At 44.1% G+C, this 21,096-nt stretch overlaps 1 protein-coding gene across 7 annotated transcripts in view; it reads right to left on the minus strand.

Moving 5' to 3' along the window:
* The window catches only part of AMBRA1 (autophagy and beclin 1 regulator 1), a 140,049-nt gene that overhangs the window by 108,064 nt on the left and 10,889 nt on the right, over positions 1–21,096 (minus strand). For 4 of the 7 annotated variants that reach the window (XM_086748497.1, XM_086748498.1, XM_086748499.1 and 1 more), the window contains 6 exons: positions 20,417–20,672; positions 20,103–20,161; positions 19,183–19,366; positions 18,343–18,515; positions 17,498–17,564; positions 15,459–16,918 (listed from right to left, as the gene is read on the minus strand). In XM_086748497.1, the coding sequence (XP_086604623.1) occupies positions 15,459–16,918; positions 17,498–17,564; positions 18,343–18,515; positions 19,183–19,366; positions 20,103–20,161; positions 20,417–20,551 (2,078 nt within the window). In that variant the 5' untranslated portion in view covers positions 20,552–20,672. Of the gene's footprint in view, positions 1–15,458; positions 16,919–17,497; positions 17,565–18,342; positions 18,516–19,182; positions 19,367–19,965; positions 20,068–20,102; positions 20,162–20,416; positions 20,673–21,096 lie in introns of those variants that run through there. The other 3 variants (XM_086748503.1, XM_086748500.1, XM_086748501.1) reach the window with 3 other exon arrangements.

Here is a 21,096-nt window from a genome sequence, read left to right on the forward strand (position 1 = left end):
CAGACGGGAGCAACCCACACACAATGCAAGCGGCTTGTTTGATGCCATTTCCCTGCAATGTCTACGGTGTCCTGATAGCGTGCACACACAAATAATCAAACTCATCATCCCTGTCCAAAGTCTTGGCACCTATACACTCCACATGCCACTCTCTCCCAGCCTTTCAAGATCTACCCGCTAAATGACACAGCAAAATCAGAGTCACAAGGGGAAGATGACCAGCACATGCCGCACAGCCCAGCAGGCTCTGTTAGAAAGGAGCCTCCAGGTATTCTCCAGTCATATTTCTCTTCTCACCTTTGGAAAGATTGCCAATTGCCTGAGAAGAGCATTGACTTAGCGGGATCATCTTTAGAAAGTAGCCAGCAGCTGCACCAAAGGAAATCAAAACATATACCAACCAGAGGGCACCAGAAGGATGTGGAAGCAGGAGCAAGGAACACATCACAGTAACTTGGCGTGGGTCTGCCAAAGGTCCCTCTGCTTGGCTCGGGAACACACTTCAGGGAATCTACAGTTCTCACCTCTACATCCCATCCAGTCCTTGAAATAAATACTTGAAGAGCCTTGCTCCATCAGGTACCTGGCACCTCAGATGAGAACTGATATGTGTTACTTTAGTAAACCAACAATTGCCTGAGTCGCAGGACAGTCAGGTATCCAGGTAAACAGACTTCTCATAGGCCTTACGGCCCTGTGATTTTACTTGTACAGCCTGCAACGCCACTCCATGAAGCAACAGGAGCTGCTGCTGCTTTAGGAGCACCTCCTCCACCAGAAGGGCTCTTTAGGAAGACCAGGTAGTTACGGGGTTGCGGGGAGCAGGATGACCAATGCACTCTGTTAAACACACTCCCCAGCATTCTCTCGGAGGCTGCGCTGTCCAAGTTGAATGGTCTCAGCTAAGACAGCCTTTCCAGTAGAGCTTTCCAAGTCTGCCAAGACCAAACTTGGCTCTCACGCTGCAGCCACATCCTAGGGCCACATTCAGAACAGGTGGAGAAAGACAGTTCAGTTAAAGGTAACCACTAAAAGCTATAGTTTATTTTAAGCCTGATTGGTAGTTCTTAATTGTCCTACAACTATGCCCTCCCAGATCACAGAGCAATGAACAGGTGGATATAAATACATATAGCAGGCAAAAAACTGAAACAAGGCAACATGCAATCTCATGAGACCCAGATGGACCATCTCTGTGCTTACTGCTCCAGAGGAAAACGATATCTGTACTGAAATCAGAGTACTAAACACAAATAAAATCTATTATTTAACTAACTCATTCTAGACTGAGCCCTTGAGGCCCAAGTTACAGATCCGAATGCATTTGGTACTGACAAATGGGTTCAATAATAGATACACCGCTATAATCATCAATAAAGTGTCCCATCTGTGACACTGGTAGTATAACCTACTATCCCCCAGAAAGGCGCAGATAAACATTTTTAAAGTAAGTCACGCAGTACTCTATCAAGTCATAGATGCCACATTCATAGTTTTTGCCACCCAAAGTCCCAGAAGAGACACAGACTATTTGTTTGCACTAAGCCCAAAGTGAAAGGCAGTCCAACATCCTACTGTGGTAAATGCTGAGGTTGGGAGCAATTCTGTTAAGGAAGATAAACATATCCATAGATGAAGAGAAGCAGCTCTGTTACAGGGAACTGCTAGCCTCTAAACATCTAAGTTTCCAACAGAGAAGCATGCAAAGAGAGAACAGAAATGCATATTGCTTGCATCTCCTTTTGAAACATTTCAATAGATCATGCTTGACTCCTGAATCCTTTCTGGAGCTTACAGCATCCTCTTCCTCTCCCACCCCCCATTTTTGCTACTCAGATACATAACAAGCTAACACTAGGCTCTGTGGAAGCAATTGCTCCACTCTCTCTGTCTAGACAATATGAAATTGTCACAAATGACATCTAAAGTACAATTAGCAGAGAAACTGCAATTTCCACTCTCCTCCTCCGCTCACCAGGAAAAAAAAATAAATCACACATTATCATCCTCCAGGTTGTCAGTCAATGCCGCAATGAAGATCAACTCAGCTCACTCAGAGATGCTCCTGGCCCAGCTTGCTAAAATAGGAGGAGGGGGATTGTAGTTTTTTGGGTGGGTTTTTTTTTTTTTTTGGTGTTTTGTTGTTTTTTTGGGGGGTTTGTTTCTTTTTTATTATTATTTTTTATTAAAACTACTACAAGAAGACACAAATTGCCTCTGTTTAGCAGCACTGAGATCTCAGAAGACTCCTTTTCTGTCAGACATCAGTAGCTATGGAATCACTGCTCTACATTCGCTCTGGTACCTCCGGTCTGCAAACAGCAGGAATCGCTAGCAAAAGTGGAAAGGAAGCAACGTCCAAGTTACAGGACACCTTTAGACAAGGGAGAGAGAAAGAGAGTGCACAGGTACAAGACGCTACAGGCAAAAAAGGGAAATTTCTCCAGAATGAAGCAGCTCAAAGCCAGAAGCTGCAGCTTGAGGGTGGGGGCGGGGGGGGGGGGGGGGGGAGTCATGAAGCAACCTCCTCACAGCGCATCAGCCATTGGACTATAACCACACTCTTCCCACGGGGGCGAGGATCACCACCAAAAGCCTCTTGGGACAGAGTGATTCATCTCAGCAGGCTTTGAGAAGATACTTAAATGCAGCAAATTTAACTTCTCAGTAACTGTTTCTAATGATATGCCATTCCTATATCACATCTTAGATTTGCTGTCACAGCACGCGCGTTACTGGGTAGCACTACTCCACATGACACCGAGGGAAGGGCTCTCCTCCCCATCCGAAAGGGAGGCGCTAACAAACAGCACTGAGGCTCAGTTTCCTTAAAAATCAAAAGGGTGTTCAGTCAGCTGCCATCCTCCTAAGCTGCTGCTGCACATCAACAACCAGAGCAAACCAGTAAAACGAAGCAAGCACTCCTGCCTCTCCCACAGTTTCAGCCTTCAGCTCTGAAGAGGGCCTAAGACAGAGCCATTCATCGTTATTCTTTGAAGCTGAAGTATATTGACAGCTCTGGCAGCTTCTGTGAAATTTTCTCCTCTGGTTGTATATATTCCCTGGAAAGGCTTTTATATTCCTACTGCCCATTTGGAGGTGCAATTATCACAGTACTTCGTATTACATCCCTTTCTCAGACCTCCAAATTACAGCCAGCAGTCCGTTATCCTGAGCACTCATCCCTATGGATGTGCTCCTGTGGTTCCTCATAGGAAGGTAAAGAATAGCAACAGTTTAAAATTAGATCCCCTTCAGTCATCTTCCTCTTACAGCAGGGCAATGTTTAACCTAAAGATAATAAGAAAGCTGAAGCATGAAGACAGCTGAATGCTCTCCAGCTGCCCAATAGCACTTCTACCCTCCCTCAAATTCTAAGCTCAATTATTAACTGTTAACAAACCCCATTAGTTCTTGGAGATCAATTACAGCTTCAACATAATGCTAGAAAACTATTTTAAACACAAATCTCAACCAATCTAATCCACTGACTTGTGGGGTTTTTTTTTCCCCTCTTCCCTTTTCTCAGAAGAATAGGGAAAAAACTATTTCGGACATCTCTGTATTGTGTTGCCTACTTTCAAGGAGCAAATTGAAATCACGTAAGGAGAAACCATCAAATGTTTTGTTCCGTAGCTTCATTTTCCATAAAAGTTTTGTAGTTCTTGTCAAACAGAAAAACACTATTGCTATCACCAGTTCCATATTCAAGCTTAAAATAAAAGAGCAATCAGTATGCAGTTCTAAAGATTGCCTGAAAAGGCGATTTCTAAAATTAAGTTCTAACATAATCTACTCTGATACCTCTAAGCTAACATTTCTAGACTGTTTCAGCTTTCACAAGGTTATGGTCAGACATATTTAGCCCAGCATCAATATTTGAGTCAAGACAGGTCAGAAACACATGATTAGAAGAGAAGAAACAGTCAAAGAAAGTGGTCAAACTTTTCTTAAGACAGCTGTAACCATCTAAAATAAACAAATATTCTGAGAATTTAACTACTGACAAAAATCTCAACACTCACTTTTGCAGTTCCCGAGTTAGCTCCTCCATCCCTTTGTTCACATCTTTGCCATACAACTCATCCTCAGTGAGGAATGAGAGTTGATGGCTGCCTTTTTTGTGAGTATCCAAGTTCTGTTAGGCATTCTTTTAATCACTTTTTTTTTTTTTTTAGTTATTCCACATAATGAATGCCCTTCACAAGAAAGTTTCCTTTCTTTAGGGAAAGCAGTGACAGCAAATACGCAATAAGTGATCACAGATACATAGATCTATGCCTCTGTAGAACACTTTGGCCTGTTTGTGAGAAAGAACTTGTGCTAACTCTGAAGGGCAACCAGGGACAGAGACGATATCCTTGGCAGCTAGAGGTGTGGAGTTGTCAGAGAAGCAGGTTTGATATAAGACAGAAGTTACCACAAAAAACATTTTTCCTCCTTCAGTGATTCTGGGCCAGAATCCTATAGAAAACAACCTGTAAGAATTTCTCAATCAGAAAAGACAGCACATCAGGTCTTCAGCCAGGATGGGAAGGAGTACATTTGGGAAGGAGCACAGGGAAAAGGAGCACAATCAAATGAAACAAAGAACTGTCTGTAACTGTTCAAACCACCAGAAACAAGCATTGGGATTTGAGTTCTCCTAATCACAAGGCAGGCAGTAGAGTTTCAGGAAGAACATGGTTACCTCTTTAAAGTTTACCTGCTTCAGTTTAACTAGAAAGTAATACCACATGAATTCTGCTATTGCTGCACCTCTGCTCTTGAACAAGGAACTTCAGCTTCCATTTACACCTGATGCTGCAGGAGCTACACAGCGCTTTTGGACGTCATCATAGGGAAAGTCAGTGGCTCAAGGAACATGACAGATTTTTTTTAAGTGGACCCAAGGTCACACTGTTAATCTATTACTTCACCTGCTGACAAAGGCCATGCATCAGAACAAAAGATGAGCAAGTATTATGCAGAGGTCCTCGTCATACAGCACTCAGGAAATGATTAATGCATTTCAACAGGCAAGAGGAATCACACATCCATGATGGATATTAAAAAGGTCAAAAGCAGCACTGATTAGTTTGGCAATAACTCCAACATGAAAAGAACAATGAAAGATCTTTCACTTTCATTTTGTAGGGGCAAAACTTAAAGGGCAGGAAGGGGAGAAGAAATTTAAATCAGCACAAGCTACTGCATGTGGTATTTTGCTCTACAGTGGCAGTTTCATACTAGTTCTTAGAATGTGGCAGGAAGCTCAACCAAGCTGAAGACAGACATTGCATTCATCCACCTAGATTCTTAAAAACACACGATTATATCAGAAATTCAGCTAGAGGGAATCTGTTCCTAGTCATCACGGTTATGAAAACAGGCTTGAAAGTATGGCCAGAACATAGCTAACACAGTGAACTCCCTCTGCCTGCAGACAGCTCTGCTCTTCTGAGTACTCTTCTATTGACCTTCATATGTATAATGTCTCCTTCAAATTCTCCTTGTTCTGGGAGTTCCCAATGCCACAGATTGTGTGGACAGCAGAAATCTCTGCTTACCTACACACGTAGATCTGCGTCAGCTTCTGGGATAATTACATAGGGCTCCTGCTTCTCCACAGGGAATTGGAGAGGAGGTGTCTTTCCTGAGGGGGCAGAAGCCGTACTGTTACCTCCATAGGCTTCTAAGGCTATGAAAACTGAGGTCCCACCACACATCAATGACTTCCTTTGAAATGCTCTTATTCAGTCAGGAGTAATGAAGAGAGTCAGGTCAACAGACGACTGGCAGAGCAGTTCAGCCACTTACCCCAGCCCTCCCACTTTATGAAGACTGGGGAAGGATTCAATACTAATGCATTTCAAGTAGAAAAATGAGTCAGTTTCCTGGCAGATAATGAACCCTGTTTATTCACAGCCTTCAGTTCCAGCAGGTGCTTTCTCAAGAAGAGCAAGGGAGGGGGTCAGTTACATCATCAGACAAACAGCCATTTGGCACAATCAATTAAATATGCATGTGGAAAATGTTTAAAATGCATGTTAGCTATTCAACAGACCAGAACGGCTCAACTGGAGAAATCTAGAATCATCACTATTTTGGTTACAGTTGTATTATTGAGTCAGATCACAGGTCCCTCTCTCTCCTCTTGCTCCACACACAGAAAGTAGATGCATGCTGCTCTTCTGCAAGTTCTCCAGCCCAGATGCTGCAATAAGGAGTGGATAATTGGATGAGGGCACTTTGTCCCCAGGCACATTGCGCTGTGTGCATTTATAAAGAGTGTAAAAAATGAGTGCACACATGCAATATATTGTGTGTCTAACAATTTAAGCCTTGTATTGACATTAGAAAGAGGCACAGATACTGCAAACATCTCCATCTCCTCCCCACACTCAAGGAAACTACACAGAGCTTTTAGTTGAGCAAGCAGGCCTGAAATAGAAGGTCTGAGGGCCTGCCCATAACTTGTTTCTTGGCAAAGGGAAAACAAAACAAAACTTAGAGGCTGTTTTAATGTTACTTCTCTGAAGTTAGACAACAAGCTCTAGGAATCACAGCTAGCCAGTTAAAGCATGCCAAAGACCACCATTAATCATAAGTTCAGCATCATCCCCTAGACTGAGTACAAGTACACGAACTCAATGCACCTAAGTAAAAAACGGGAACGGAAGCAATTGTTCCTGGTTAAGTGAGCTTGTCTGGACATGCTGCCCACCCTGCAGCAGATGGATCAGGAGGCCACAGGGAAGTGATGTGCGGACAGCACAGGAGACAGATAACCTAGCAAATGCCAGCTTTCAAGAAGCTATTCACACTTCTTCCCCATCTGTAGGAAAGCTGAGAACTGGTATGTTTTATGGTATCCTCAGATAGCTGTTTGAAGTCAGCTGTCTTTCAACTTTTAAGCAATCTGTCTTTATCCAATGTATTTTTTGTATGCTGATCTTACACAGGCCCTCTTCAAAAGGAAAAAAAAAAAACAACCACACAACAACCCTACAAAACAACAACAAACCCCACCCCCAAAACAAAAACAACACACCCAACTCTAGATCTCATCACTCCTCAGCAGAAGCAAAAAAGCAAGCCAGTTTGTAAGCATGGACCTCTTCCATCCTCATTCAGAAACATCACTAAAATCCAATTTCCACAAGTTCCCTTGCTGCCATGCTGGAGCAGGTGAACACAAAGCAAAGTCCTAAAACAATCCCACAGACAGACACCTGTGGGGAAACAGGTTTCTGCTTCCTAGAGACTGCAGAGAAACAAAGTTTACCTATTTAACTTAAGAGGTGAACTCCTCATTGCTAGGCCTGGACTACCAAAAAAAAAAAAAAAAAAAAAAAAAAAAGAGGTGAGAGAAGGGGAGTGATTTGACTGGGGAAACACCATGAAGGTATTTGAGAAAGCAGAGTTATTTCTATACCTGCTTAATTTTCAAGCCAAGCTGCTGCAAGAGTAATACAGGGAAAATAATCTCTTTTTTGTGCTACAGACATTGCTGTATATTCAAATTCAGGCCAAGGGAGAAAAAAAAAAAAAAAGCCAGCTTAAGCCTTTCTGCAAGTTTGGTGAAGACTGCATGTGTTCAACTTTCCGAAGTACTCAGGGAAGCTCGGCAGCAGGCAGTGACCTCTATTAGTCACTGCAAGAGGGAAAGCATAAGGCATCATTTTTTCCCCCACCAACTCTCAGTAATGAAGTAAAAGAGCTCTAGCAACCTTACATTATTCTTGAATCAGGAAACCAGCAAAGGCAGGGGGAGGAACTCTTGTGCAAGAAAACAGGCACCTCTTCCACTTGCTCTTCTACATAACAACTACCAGAGCATTCAAGAGCTCAAACTTCTACTATATCAGTAAAACAAAGTCTTTCCTGCCCACACAGAGACAGCAGCCTTGGTCTGGAAAAAAGCACAAAGCTGGAAGGGTGGCAGCAATAATCTCAGAGCTTATATAGACATCAAATGGCTATTTAAACATCATGGCAGCCTCTCCTACAGTTCAGGCTGTGGTTACATTCTCATGATAAAACTAATTTCTATTTTTCATTTTTAGAAAAGGCCAAAGAAACAATACTTGCCAAGTCTGTCCACCGCCTGCACATATCACACAGCAGCACAGCTAATTATCATGTCTAAATATTCAGGTCACCTTCAGATTATCACCTCACTTTACGTTTGGCACTGACAAATTAGGTCTTCATTCATTCCTGTGTGTCCAGGCTAACATTTCCAGAAATCCTTCCCCATCCCAGAGCTTCGGCCTTTTCCCAACTACAAACCTGAACCTTTTGTATCTGCTTGCAAACCTCTTAATAACATCTATTTACCCCACTGTTCCTCACTAACTACTGAAATATTACTTATCTCTGTCATTTTCAGGAATTGTAACAAGCATCTTTAGAATTATTTCTTACCAAGTCCAAAAACAGCACAGCATAAACTTCTCCAAAACTATCACATTACGCATGGAGGTGACAAGGCTGCCAGAAAATCCTTCTTTCCACAGCATAGGTAAGGTCTACACACCATATGTTTAAAGAAAATGCTGAGTCCAAACTACAAATGCCAGGATACCATGGGAGCAAGGGTTCCACAAGTAATGGGTCTGAACATAAGGGGTGGGGAGAAATTATATTGGGTAGGTCCATTTGGATTTGGCACAGGCCACATTCCCAACGATGTGCAGTCTGAGCAGCCAGCACTGTACTGCTCGCTGCCTCTCTTCTCCACAGCTAGGAGGTACGCCCTCCTCCTGCTCAAGTCCCCCTTTTTCAGTGAACTCAACACAGTGCCACAACAGACATTCAATATTTGAATAAGCAAGCCACAACTGCTCTAAGCAATTAGGAAAAAAATAGTAGTAACACGGGTTTTGTGAAATAAAGAACAAAACAAGACAGAATACACTAAGTATCTGTTCTGCCGCCACCACAAGACACATTTTGTAGTTTTAGGTAAGGCAACTCCCTCCTGCTTTAGTTCCCTTTCCCCTGAAAGTAAAGAGAGTAGCGCTACCCTCTTCTCTTGTTTTGATGGTAAATTTCACTCACGGAGCTGCCCCTCCTAGTAGGCAACTCTACCCACAGCGGGGGGGGTGGGGCAAGGAAATGTTCTGGTTGTTTTGTTTTTAAGGCTAGGATATGAGTGACATGTACCTTCTCATTCAGTGCTTTACACAGTGAGAAAGCTACCAGAAGCCAATATAGGCAGAGGTCTGAGCAGCCTGGTAATTTAAATAAAAAACCAGAGCAGCACATCAGAAGTGCAGGCTCCAGCAGGATCTCAAGAACAAGCTGTAAAAGCCACTAGACTCTTTTCCATTTTACATACAGCACTCACCATTGCTGGGCAGGAATGGGAGTGATCCTGCTCTGTCAATCTACTTTAACCACAGCTTGACCACAAGTCAACACCATATGTACAATTTAGACCAGGAAAAGGCATCCCCTCGCGGTCATGAGTAAGCCATGCCTACTTGCATCAGAGAAACAAAACAAAACAAACAAAAAAGAAAACCCAGACAAAAAAACCACCACCAGCACCAACAAAAAAAAACACAAAACCAACAACCAACCTCAAACATACTCGTGGCTCGTGGCCTTCTTATGGAAAAGGCCAAAAATGTAAGTAATAGCTCACAGCATACTTGAACAAGAAAATAAACACAACTCCGTGGAAAAGGTGACCACCCAGATTCCAGTCAAAACCTGCCAAGCATTCCTCAGAAAATAAACCCAGTATTATGGAAGTCTTCTGAAGAGGGATGAGCAACCATTTACATGCAAACAAAACCTTTGGCAAGGCAGTCTGCAGAGCAAGGTGTGCTCCAGGCTTGGTAGGCAGTGAGCAGGAAGTCGAGCCACATTCTGCAAAGTTAGTGTTTTACAGCTCCAACTCATGGTCATTTGCATGCCAGAAAGACAAAATACCTGCTTCACCTCAAGATCCACATCTGTCCCTTTCAAACCCTTACAAAAGACAGGAGGATAAGCTGCTCCTTTGCTTGCCTTCTGTATCAGAGCCATTTCCCCTCAAGATCCCCATTCACATCTTTCCCCAAACTCTTAAGAACTTGTAAATATATAGTAACTAAGGAGATATGCTGCAATTCAGGACTTGGGGGGGGGGCGGGGGAGGGTGTCCCTCAAGCTATCTTGTTTTTTTTACACAAGAACTCCGAAACTTTCCAGTTCGGTAAGGAGCCGGGGAAAGCAAGGAGCAGAAGCAACATTACCCCCTTGTGGCAACAAGGAGATATGGAAATTAAATAAACTGAGAAATTAAAAGGAAAATAGACTAGGCGTTTCTTTTCATACTTGTTTTATGTATAGAGAGCTACGTGCTGCCAGAAAGGCCATCAAGTCCGAATAAAGACGTGATACGAGCTGGAGTCACTGTACTGCCCAGGCCGGCGAGAACAGTACCACCGCTCCCACCCTGGTGTCACTTCAGACCTTCGCAGGTCTGAGAAGAGCAAGGCACAGAGGTCTGCATTTGGCTAACAGGTGAAACCACAGGTAGAGCATTTACACCTTTCTAAGGGAAAGGGAACGCAGCCGAACTCGTTCACAATGTACAGCGCTGATGACTGGATCACATTCGTAATCCTATAGCTTCCTCATCTCATCGAGATAGAAACCCTAAATGGCTAAGTACCATGCAATCTGAGCTCAGGAGAGAAGACTGAGTTCACACTGTGTAGCAAGAGTGTAGGCAGGAGAGACCTCAATCCTTAGACAAGAGCTGGCAAAATGAAAGACAAATTTAACCCTGGGCCCTTTTACATGGTTCCAGGGAGGCCAGTCTGCTCGTGTCACTTGTGCACACTCCATCCAACAGACTAAAACACATCAAAAAGCAATGCCTTTGGTCAGCTGTGCAGCTTCAGCAGGACAGTTCTTTGCACAGCACTGTGGACTCTGCACTTTTATACACTCACAAGCAAAATAAAGGAGTTTATACAATACTGACTCCCCCGCCTCACATACACTCCTTCCTACTTGTGTGCGTGGCAAAACCATCACCCAGAACAGTTCAAAAGCCTTCTCAGATTTTCAGATCGCTTCAATAGTGTATCTTGTCTGCCAAATAAAATAGGTGAGGCAAGGCAAAAACCATTATGCATTCGTAAGACACAGGCACAGAGTTACTCATACCATAGCCTACAGAATTTGACCTCTGGAATGAATGCAATGGAGTGGTTAGAGAATTTTAGCATAATTGCCAGACAAAGCTTCTTCACAGAAGAATAGGGATAATAAATGTTTCCTCAGGAAACATGGGTTTCATGCAAACCTGACTGGCAATAGGACAAGGATCATCTTTCATTTGCAGTAATTCATTCAGATCTCTAGTCAAAACAGACAGGTTAACAGCATCAGAATTGCCACCTTAGTATATTACAAGCAGCTAAATCTTGAATGCTTAGTTTCCCTTTGTGTATTTATTTTCCCCCTTCTAGGGACTGTTTCACAGAATAAGGTTTGAAATATGTCAACAGGGACACATATGGCACTACTTGCTCTTTTCATCTATTCTAGAAACTCTGTGGCCTGAAGTGCCATGTCAGAACCAAGAAACATCACTAGATTTAAAACCAGCAGATTTTCTTTTTTGTGAAATAACACACTAGTTCTATAGATATCACTTGTAGATATTACTTGTGTCATTTTAAAATAGCCAAAGAGGTGGCATTTGAAGATCTGGATCAGTTTTATTAGACAGCATTGCACTGTACCTGTCATTAACTGACAAGATGAAATATATTTCAGTGGAGATCACTGCTAGGATTTTATGTATCATTTTCTTAAGAAGGTGGCACTAGCTCCTCTCAAACAAGCAGCTGACTAGAATAATCCTCTTTCATTCCCTGTTCAACTTTTCATTATCAACTTGAATTGGCCCACACAGCAACAATGGTTTAAACTACTTACAGTATCTTTTCCCTCACTAAGATTACAGTATTAACACAATGCTTCCTCAACCCATTTTTTAATTAACAGGAAGTTACAAAAAAATGAAACTAGCTATCATCTGTTGCTCAACTATCTTCCCTTCATCCAGACCTTGCCAATAGTTTCTACCACCAATTTTACGCAGCACATTTAACACGACAACTTCAGGGATTTCTGAGGCTCTTTTCACTTTGATGTTAGTGAGGCAAAGACAGATTCACAGGGGAAAAAAACCTAGATTTGAATTAATGTGATCAGCCTGGAGAACATCAGAAAAGATGAAGCTCAGTCTCACCAACTTCTGCTTAAGGTAGACCATAAACCTGCCCCAATTTCATACCTCACTGACACAGCTTCAAGAAGCACACAGCTGAACACCCATGCTGCTTTCAGGCCAAGCTGGATGTGACAGGACTGCTGTATTGCCGAGGCTCTCAGTGACACATTCCTCCTAATAGAGGTGCCAGAGCTGTTAGTCAGGAATAGCTTCATTACAGGCTGATTAATCCCTTCATGAACAGCCCAAGATAATTAGCCCAGCACCACCAGAAAGAGCAGAACTCTCCCCTACTTATCTGGCATAGTTGCATCAACAGAATTCAAAGAGGAACAGCCTTCATTAAACTACCTATTAACTTAATTGACCTTCTATGGCAGTATCGTCCTAGCAAGCTACTTCTCAGCCAGGTCAAGGAATGGATCCTGCCCATGGACAGGGAATCAGAACATATACACAGTTTACAGATGCAATTTCTATCTTAATTTCTCCAGCTGGCCTTTGAATACAGAGCTCAATTGCCCAATGAGGACATCTAACGGAGAAAGAAAGAACAGACTATAAAACAGGTTACAGGCAAGTTATGCATGTCCCTCAATGCTAAGGACTAACCTGAGGTCCATAGGCACAAAATTACCTCTTTTGAAAGCATATATGCAATTATCACTTGCACCCTCAGGCTTGAAGGTTCACCTTCCCTTCTCTGTTTTCCCAGCACTTTCAGCATTACACAGCTTACGTCTCGTGAAGCTCAGTCACCATCTGTGCACGCCTCTGCAGCTGCAAAGGTTAACAGACATTTTGGACTCCACTATGCAGGAGTGGTTCCAGCACTTCCAATTGTGGGAGCACACCCTAGGTCTGTGAGGCAAAAAGGCTGGACCTGAGGATGTACATTCTATGCAAAAATCAGCTAAGAGGGTGCTTGCTGACTTGTTACTGCTCTACAAGGAAAAATGTAACAGCTAGTTTGAGAGGGGGAAAAAAAAATACACCTGCAGGATATAGCTATCCCCACATGCAGCGTTCCTTTTAAGGAGAAAGATTTCATAAAGCTCCCCGCAAGTCCACTCAACGTGTTTAACAGGAAAGGAAATGAAGTTTTACTTCAAGGAAATTGCCATGAGCATTTAATATCAGACTGCTCACTGTTCTCAGCCTCCTTATCTCACTACTCTACAGTTACGTTAACTTCAGTTAGAAGAGAAGCAGAAGCCCCTGCCATGCTTGTTCTGGAGAAAGGGCTGATAACAGAAGAAGGAGACTGGGAAAACAAAAAAAGTCCCTATGGAGCTTCTCAGCAACCTGTCAAAAGGGTTTCACTACAGGTTTCATCTCACAGGAATTCCTCTGGAATTAAGCTCACGCATTGAACTACAGACTCCAAATTAACGTCTGAGCAAAAAGCACCTGCTTGCACAGGCAACCAGGTAAGCAACTAACCCTGCACAGATGCTACAGCCACTCAGCAGGCAGCAGCAACCACCACGGGCGACAGGCCAAGTGACCCAGAGATTTACTCACAGGACTCCAGCTGTTAGGCAGCAACCCATCCAGCTCCTGCACAGTGGGGTGAAATGAATTACACGCCTCAGGGCATTTTTAAATTATACAACTCTCACAGAACAGATCACATCTACAGATCCCACCACACCTCATTGTCCAAATATGCGCCAACCGCCTGATCAATAAAAAGGTCATTTGCCCCCATTATTTCTGACACTACAGTGACTCTATCCAGAGAACAAGCAATACAATGGAGCATGTACAGCTATTTCGAAAGAAAGATAATGCAAGATGTACATACTCAAGTGCCATTTTAAAGCTAAATTTGTCAGCTCCTTCTCACCTCTCTGCCTTTTAATAGGGGACTAGAGGATATCTGATTTAAATTAATGGCAGGTAAGTCCAGGCTCAAGAAAGAAAGAAGTAGTTACCATGTAATCAGCCTGATACACTCATTATGGCAATCTGTAAAAAAAAAAAAAAAACAAAACAAAACCAAACAAACAAACAAACCAAAACCAAACAAAAAAACTGGGGCAAGGATTTAAAAGCAGATGAATAATTTCAAGACCACCACCACCACTTATTTGCTATGCAGCTACAGCAATAAGGCAGCCACTGTTCCAGCCTAAGTATAATCAGCTTATCTGCAGGAAGGAGGAAAGAATTCCCTTTCCTCAGGCACTCCCATGTACAAAGCCTCCTCAGTCTGTTACACCTGCATCCAACCTGGAAACTTTGCTTTCCTACAGCACAAAGCATCCATTTCTGAGAAACAGCAGGACTGGACATTTCCTCTGACAAGCACACAAACCACCTGACAGAGAGGATGTCAAACTGAAACCCAGTAGGGAAACCTTATCCAAAGTACCAATGTAGCTGAATTGTCCATACAGGCCAGTGGAGACACTTTCACACAATGCACAGGTCCTTCCCGGTACAAGTTTGATTTGGCGCATCTGAAGCACTAAAAAAAAAAAAAAAAAAAAAAAAATCCTTCCAAAAAAGAAGCATCCTCTTAAAACAAGAATAGAGTAGAGCCTAAAATTTTCAGAGATGCACATACCCCCAGTCAGCTCACTCTAGACTGAGGTCAACGGGAGTCACTTTCAAAACTTCTCTTTATCAAAGGCAAGTAAACTGCGTGAGTTTGGCCGAACACTCGTAACTAAGGTATATGCCCAAACCACTAACACGGAGCTTGGAGGTTCTTTTTGCCCTATACGGCAACACCAAGGAAATGATTGTTAACCCTTCCAACTTAACAACTACAACGTCAACAAGACACAGCACTTAAGAAAGCAATTCTCACTACTTGTGCCCAATTTTCCATGCCTACTCTGAGCAGATTCTCTGTGTATAGCACGTGCGTGGTATGGGGCACAAAGGACAGCATAGCACATCCTGTGTTCCCACCCTCCTGCAGTCCCTGGGAAACACCAGGAGCACAGCTCACCCCAGAGATCTGCTGCCAGAGCCCATACTACCATTCTCATTTCCCATTGAGAGGCCTGGTGTTTGTCCTTACAGACACCCTCAGAACCTTATCTGCAGCATGACAACAGCAACTACAAAAGACATCAATGCCACATCTCTATTTTCATCTACATAAACAGCACATGACCACAGAGAAAAGGTTTTTAACTGTGAAAACACTGAAAACCTCTGACTAGATGGGAAAGGTTTAAGAAAAAAATAGAGGAGGAAGGCCAAGTATATATCTTACCTCCTGAGTGAATCCTCCTCTGAGCTTTCCTCAGGCATTTCCTGGTTTAAGGCCTCCTGTGATACATTCCCAGGTCTGCTTGAAGCCGACTGGCTGTAAACTCTTTCCCAGTGCCCCGTCTCCTGGTTAAAGACCACTCCCACGGTCCTCTCCTCCTGCGGGGTGGAAGAGCTGCCCAGCTGCAGCCTGCTAGAGGCAGGAGCTCTGCCCTCGGTTCTCTCTGCAGGCTGCACCTGGCTGGTATTTGGAGGCACACCCTCAAACGTGCTTTGGACCTGCCCTGGTGTGTAGCTAGGCGTGCTTCTTTCCCAGCGCAGCGTGTCATTGTTAAAGGTCAGCAGGTTATGACAAGCGCGACAGCGGTTCAGGTGACCCCGGGACAAATTGGAATTGTTTTCACTGCTGTGCGGAGTTTGCTGATGGGAGGGACCCGGCCGATCAGGCTCAATGTTGTTGTTGAGCATTTCTTGAGCCTGTTGCGACTGGCTGGGCTCCCCACCAATCCCCTGATCTAACTCCTGAAGCCGGTCATATTCCAGGAAGAATCGCCTCAAATCACACTGGAGCTCATTACGGATGCTGGCCGGATTGCTCGGGCCAGCGCTACTACCACTGTCCGCCTCAGCCCCTGGGGCCAAAAATCCCCTCCCTTCTGTTGCAGAGGTATAGACCGATGCCTGGGAACCTCCCTCCTGCTGCCTCAGCACCGACAGCAAGCTCACAGAGGAGGCACTGGTCCTAGGGGGAGGCATGGCTTCCAGCTCTGACCGAGAGCTCATGTTCAGCACTGTCCTGGACCAGTCAGACCCGCCTAAGCCCGAAGCCATCTCTCTCGCAGACTGTTGGTACCGGGACTGGTGGCCTGCCAAGGGCCCGCTGAGGGACCGCCGCGTGGGGCCCAGGCTAAGGTTGCGCAGGGTGTTGCCAGCAGTGCTGCTCTGAACAGTGCTGAAAGCAGAGGGTCTGTTAAGTATCCCCTGCTCCTCCTGCGCTACGGATGCCTGCTCTGGGGGTTGATAAGGCTCTGTCTGCACAGAGGAGAAGGAAGTGCCAGTGGCCCCAGAAGATGTGGAAGGTGCATTTTCCTGGTGTGGGAAGAGAGAAGAAGGAAGTCTTGCACTAGAGCATCGGCTGCAAAGGCACAACATCCCCAGGTGCTGGCAGCACTCTGCTGAGGGATAGCTGACACGCTCCCGGAGCCTGTTATAGACAGATGCCCTTGTGTTCTCACTGGCTGGAGGCGGAGGTGGTGGTGGTGGAGGCGGTGGAGGGGATGGGGTAGCAGAGTCTTGAACACTGTTTTGCTCTCCCACCTGTATGCCAGAGGAGCGGGAGGACAACATATGCAGGAAGTTGTGGAGGAGAGGTGTGCGCCTCACAGGCTGAGACGGAAGGATAGCACGTTGGCGATAATGTGGCATCTCTGTGCTGTCCACGGATATTTCCACTTCTTCATCACTCTGCAAAAGAAAACAAAGTTCAGTCACTTCACAGCACATCCCTGTACCTCCAAATAAATATCAGAAAGTCAGCTACCATCCCAGGCAGATGAAAGGATGTGCTAAGTCCCTTCCTAGAAGCCTTGACTTGCAGGAAACCAGCTGAAACTATTTCAAAGTTCATTTTATGGATCCAGACAACCTCTTCCTACAGCCCAGTGAATGTTGACAATACACTGGTCATACAAACAGAAGCATCAGTATCTGACGGTCAGCAGCTGTGGGAAGCATTGTTAACACCTCAAGTAGCTTCAAATCCAGCAGTGTCACAACAGAACTGAAAGAGCTGGGGCATTGGGACGTCTGTCCCACCACTAATGAGATAGTGAGGGCAAAATAAAGACACTTTGGAGAGTTCTTTAATGACCTCGCACATAACACAAGAACATTTATGTGAACAGTTAAGGCAAGACAGAACTCGGCTTAGAAAGACTTCAGTTTTTCAGAAGAGCACAAGGCTGCTTCGGAACAGACTAGGGTTAATGTATGCAGAGCGTCTTGTAATTAGCCAGTCAATACAGGTACTGACATTCCCCTTACCTGCTGGTTAGAAGGGTTAACAATTGCTGTGAGCAAGTAGTGTCCCAAGGGATCAAACCGTACCAGCCTAAAACAAAAGCAGAGCCAGAGTATCAATCCATATTGAAGGAATTCACATTCCATATTGACACAGGAAGCTGTACACAGCAGGAAAGAAAACCCCATATGAAATATGTGCAATGAGAACGTTACTGCATTACCATCATAATCTTCTGAAGGATGTCAAAAATCTTATGTATTAAGATGAAGAAAACATACTTATCTAGCTGAAGACTGCAGCTATTTTATGGTCCACAGCAACACTATACAGAAGTAAAAAGCTGGAAGCAAGTACTGCTGTATCAACTGAAACAGCCAGGAATATCTACGTATATATCACAAATTGGAATTTGGTACAAAGGGAGAGATTAACTTGCCTTGAATGTTACATCATTGTCTTATTTTAAATTGCTCAAAAGAAGGAATCTAGCAATGCAGTTTCCTCTATAACTGCACCAAAATAATAGCTCAGCACTCTCTTCCTGCAGCTTCTGGGTTCTGTCATACTTATGGCTGACAAGTCTCATTACTAAGCTTACAAATTAATGTGAAGTAGATTCTGGGCATTTATCAGGCACTTGTCTGATTACAAATATGAATAACCATGCTGATCTATTATTTCCAATTGTTTTTTTTACCTGCTCACAGAACTGTTCTTCTACCAGCTGAGTCAAGGAGCTGCAAGCAACGCTTCTCTCTGCTGCCTCAGTGCAGAGGGTGCAGCATCCCAGAGGAACCCCCACATTCCCCAGCTCAGACCATTTTTCACACACGAGTGTTCTCTTCCCCCAGAAACAGGAACTCACCTGACCCGCTCCATTTCACTAGCTGTTTTCACCACTGCAAAAGGCTCCCGACGACTCCAGTCCCAGAAATGTATCTCATTGGCAGTTGCAATCAGCAAGAGCTGAGCCGTAGGATGAAAAGCAAGCGATGCAATGGCATTGTTGCTATCTGTGAACCAGCTCTCACTTCCACCCTGAGTGAGAAGTCAAGAATCACAAACAGTTTATCACAAAGTTTGAGACCATTAGGTTTCCATGTATGTGCTATCTCTCCAAGAGTCTGCCTAGAGCATGGAAGTGACATGCTTTCTTGGCAACAACAGCTGCTCTCATACGAGGTTGTGTGTCATGTCTAGAATATAAAACTATTTGCAACAAGGATCAAAAATGTATTTTTGTAGTTAAGCGCATCTCAAGCAGCCTGTAAAGGTGCTGCATTTCAAAGCAACCAGTAAGTATACGTGTTTTGTCTCTGTGCCAATCTGCCAAACCACTGGCAGAGCAGTGGTTTCTCTAATGAAGAGTTCAAATATGCTCAGTGGAATAAAAATGGCACATCTTTCACACAAGCTAAACAGGCACCTTGCACAAAGTTCTCCAGCATTATCTGTACCACTCTAATCAAATAAACAGGCATAGATAAGGAGCATGACCTACCTGGCAGAACTGAACAAAGAATCTGTCACCTCCTCTTTAGTCAGAAGAGGACAGCTATGACCTGTTCTATGTTTCTAGAGACAGGTCCCAGCAAAGCTTCCAAACAGCTCTCTTACCAGGCAACATTTGGGAAACAAAGTCAGACAAAAAAAACCTCACCACCCACCAAATACCAAAGGCACATATGTTTATGGAAAGACTTACGTGTAAATCCCAAATTCTAACCTCCCCATCTAGGCATCCTGAAGCAATGAGGCCTGGGATGGTGGGATGGAAGGTGACACACCAGGGAGTGCGGCGATGTCCAACCAAGGAATGAACACATTTGCCTGTTTTCACCTCTGTGATGTAGATGTTGTGGTTCACGTGTGTGGAAGCCATTAGGGTCCTGAGAATGCAGAAGGTAGGACAAATATTAACATGAGAGGAGAACAGTAAAACCAGACCATGGTCAGCTTCATCTCAACAGGGTCTACTCACACCTAACCCAGCAGCTCTCCCACACAGAGCTCAAAGGGTAAGAGGCTACTGTTTCAACAATGGCCACAAAGCTTCCTGTAGCCAGATTTCAGAGTCCATGCAGACATGAGCTCATCTGATCTGCAAGCACAAGCTTGACTTTCAAAGTCAGAGCAAACATGCAGCTCAGAAGGAACTCCTGAGTGACAGCTTGGGGCAAATATCTCTTTCCACTTCTCCACACCATCTCAACCATTGTCAAATCAAGTGACGCTAACAGAGACCCCACCTCCATTTCTGCTTCAAATAGATGCACCATTCTGCTCTGCTCTTTAGTCCTAGATATCCCAGTGGGCGTGCCACATCACTTGGCATGTTGTGCTAAAATACTCTTTATTTCCTCAAGTTTCTTAGGAAATCCCACGGTGGCCACACAGATCCTTTTTCCTTAGAATTATGCATCACTTCGGTACCTCAGAAATTAAACACCAACTATGCTTGAAGCTGTGAGATTAGGAAGGTGCGCACATTCCATCCATGCGTGTCAGGAACCAGAAGTTTCACTCAGCTATTCAGGACTGGACAACTGAACAGGCACAAGCCTCCATCACTCTTGTAAGTGTAAGGAGACTGCTGAAACAGGGAACGAACTAGGAGTTAATTACCTGTCTGGACTAAACGCCAGCAAGAAGGTGGAGCGTGGACTGTCTGGTAACTCAACTTTCTGAAAAAGCCAACAAAGCAGGAAGTGTTGCAGGTGTCATATGATCATACTTTTAACTGTAAGCCACACAGAAAACAAGGGGAACCCGCTGCAGGAACATATCTAGTATCACATCACTGCAGGAACTGAACAGAGCCAGAGAGCATATCAAGTGTAACACATCAAATGTACAGTCACAAGACAATTTATTTCAAATCCCTGCCTCCCTTCCCCCCCTCCAAGATCAAGCTATGCACCTCTATCCCACAACCTTACCTTGCCCTCCCATTTCATCCATCGAGTTTTATCCTCCACCAACTCCTGCAGGAGCCGCTGAGCACCCAAGGCTTGGGTACCCCGTTCCCTACCCCACAGGATGCGGACAGCATTCTTCTCTGGTACAACCTTCATGGCTCTCAGTGGCCAACGTTACACCAGCTACTGGGAGGAGACACCAGCAGGTTCCAGATGACAACCACCACCAAGCTACAAATAGGTTATCCACATTTCAACTGTTTATCTTGATGGAAATCTAGAAAGAGAAGACAATGATAATGAACGCAGCTTTTACCTTGACCGTCCAGATGAAGTAACAGCTTTAAATACCAAAAGACTAGACTTAAGAGAACAATCTATCTAGCCTTTGCTACCATCTTCCATTATTGAAGCCCAATTTTGACATTTCTGCCGTCAAAGATTACTTGAAAGGTTTTTGAAAGCACCCAGTCCTTTCCCTGTACACATGCCCTAGGCATACCACACCTAAAGAGAATTAAAAAATCGGCCTTGAAACTCTTTCCCTTCCCTCTGTCTCTTGCTGTATATAATAAAGAAAAAAAAAGATTTATGAAGAGGCAGTCTTTACACCTTGAAGATTCAAGTCTATCTAGGAAAGGTGACTGACAGCTAGAGGAACAGTGTTAAAAAAATGAAAATATGATACAGGAGTCTCGGGG

This window comes from Chlamydotis macqueenii, chromosome 5 (genome assembly GCF_036417535.1).
Source record: "Chlamydotis macqueenii isolate bChlMac1 chromosome 5, bChlMac1.mat, whole genome shotgun sequence".
Classification (NCBI taxonomy): domain Eukaryota; kingdom Metazoa; phylum Chordata; class Aves; order Otidiformes; family Otididae; genus Chlamydotis; species Chlamydotis macqueenii.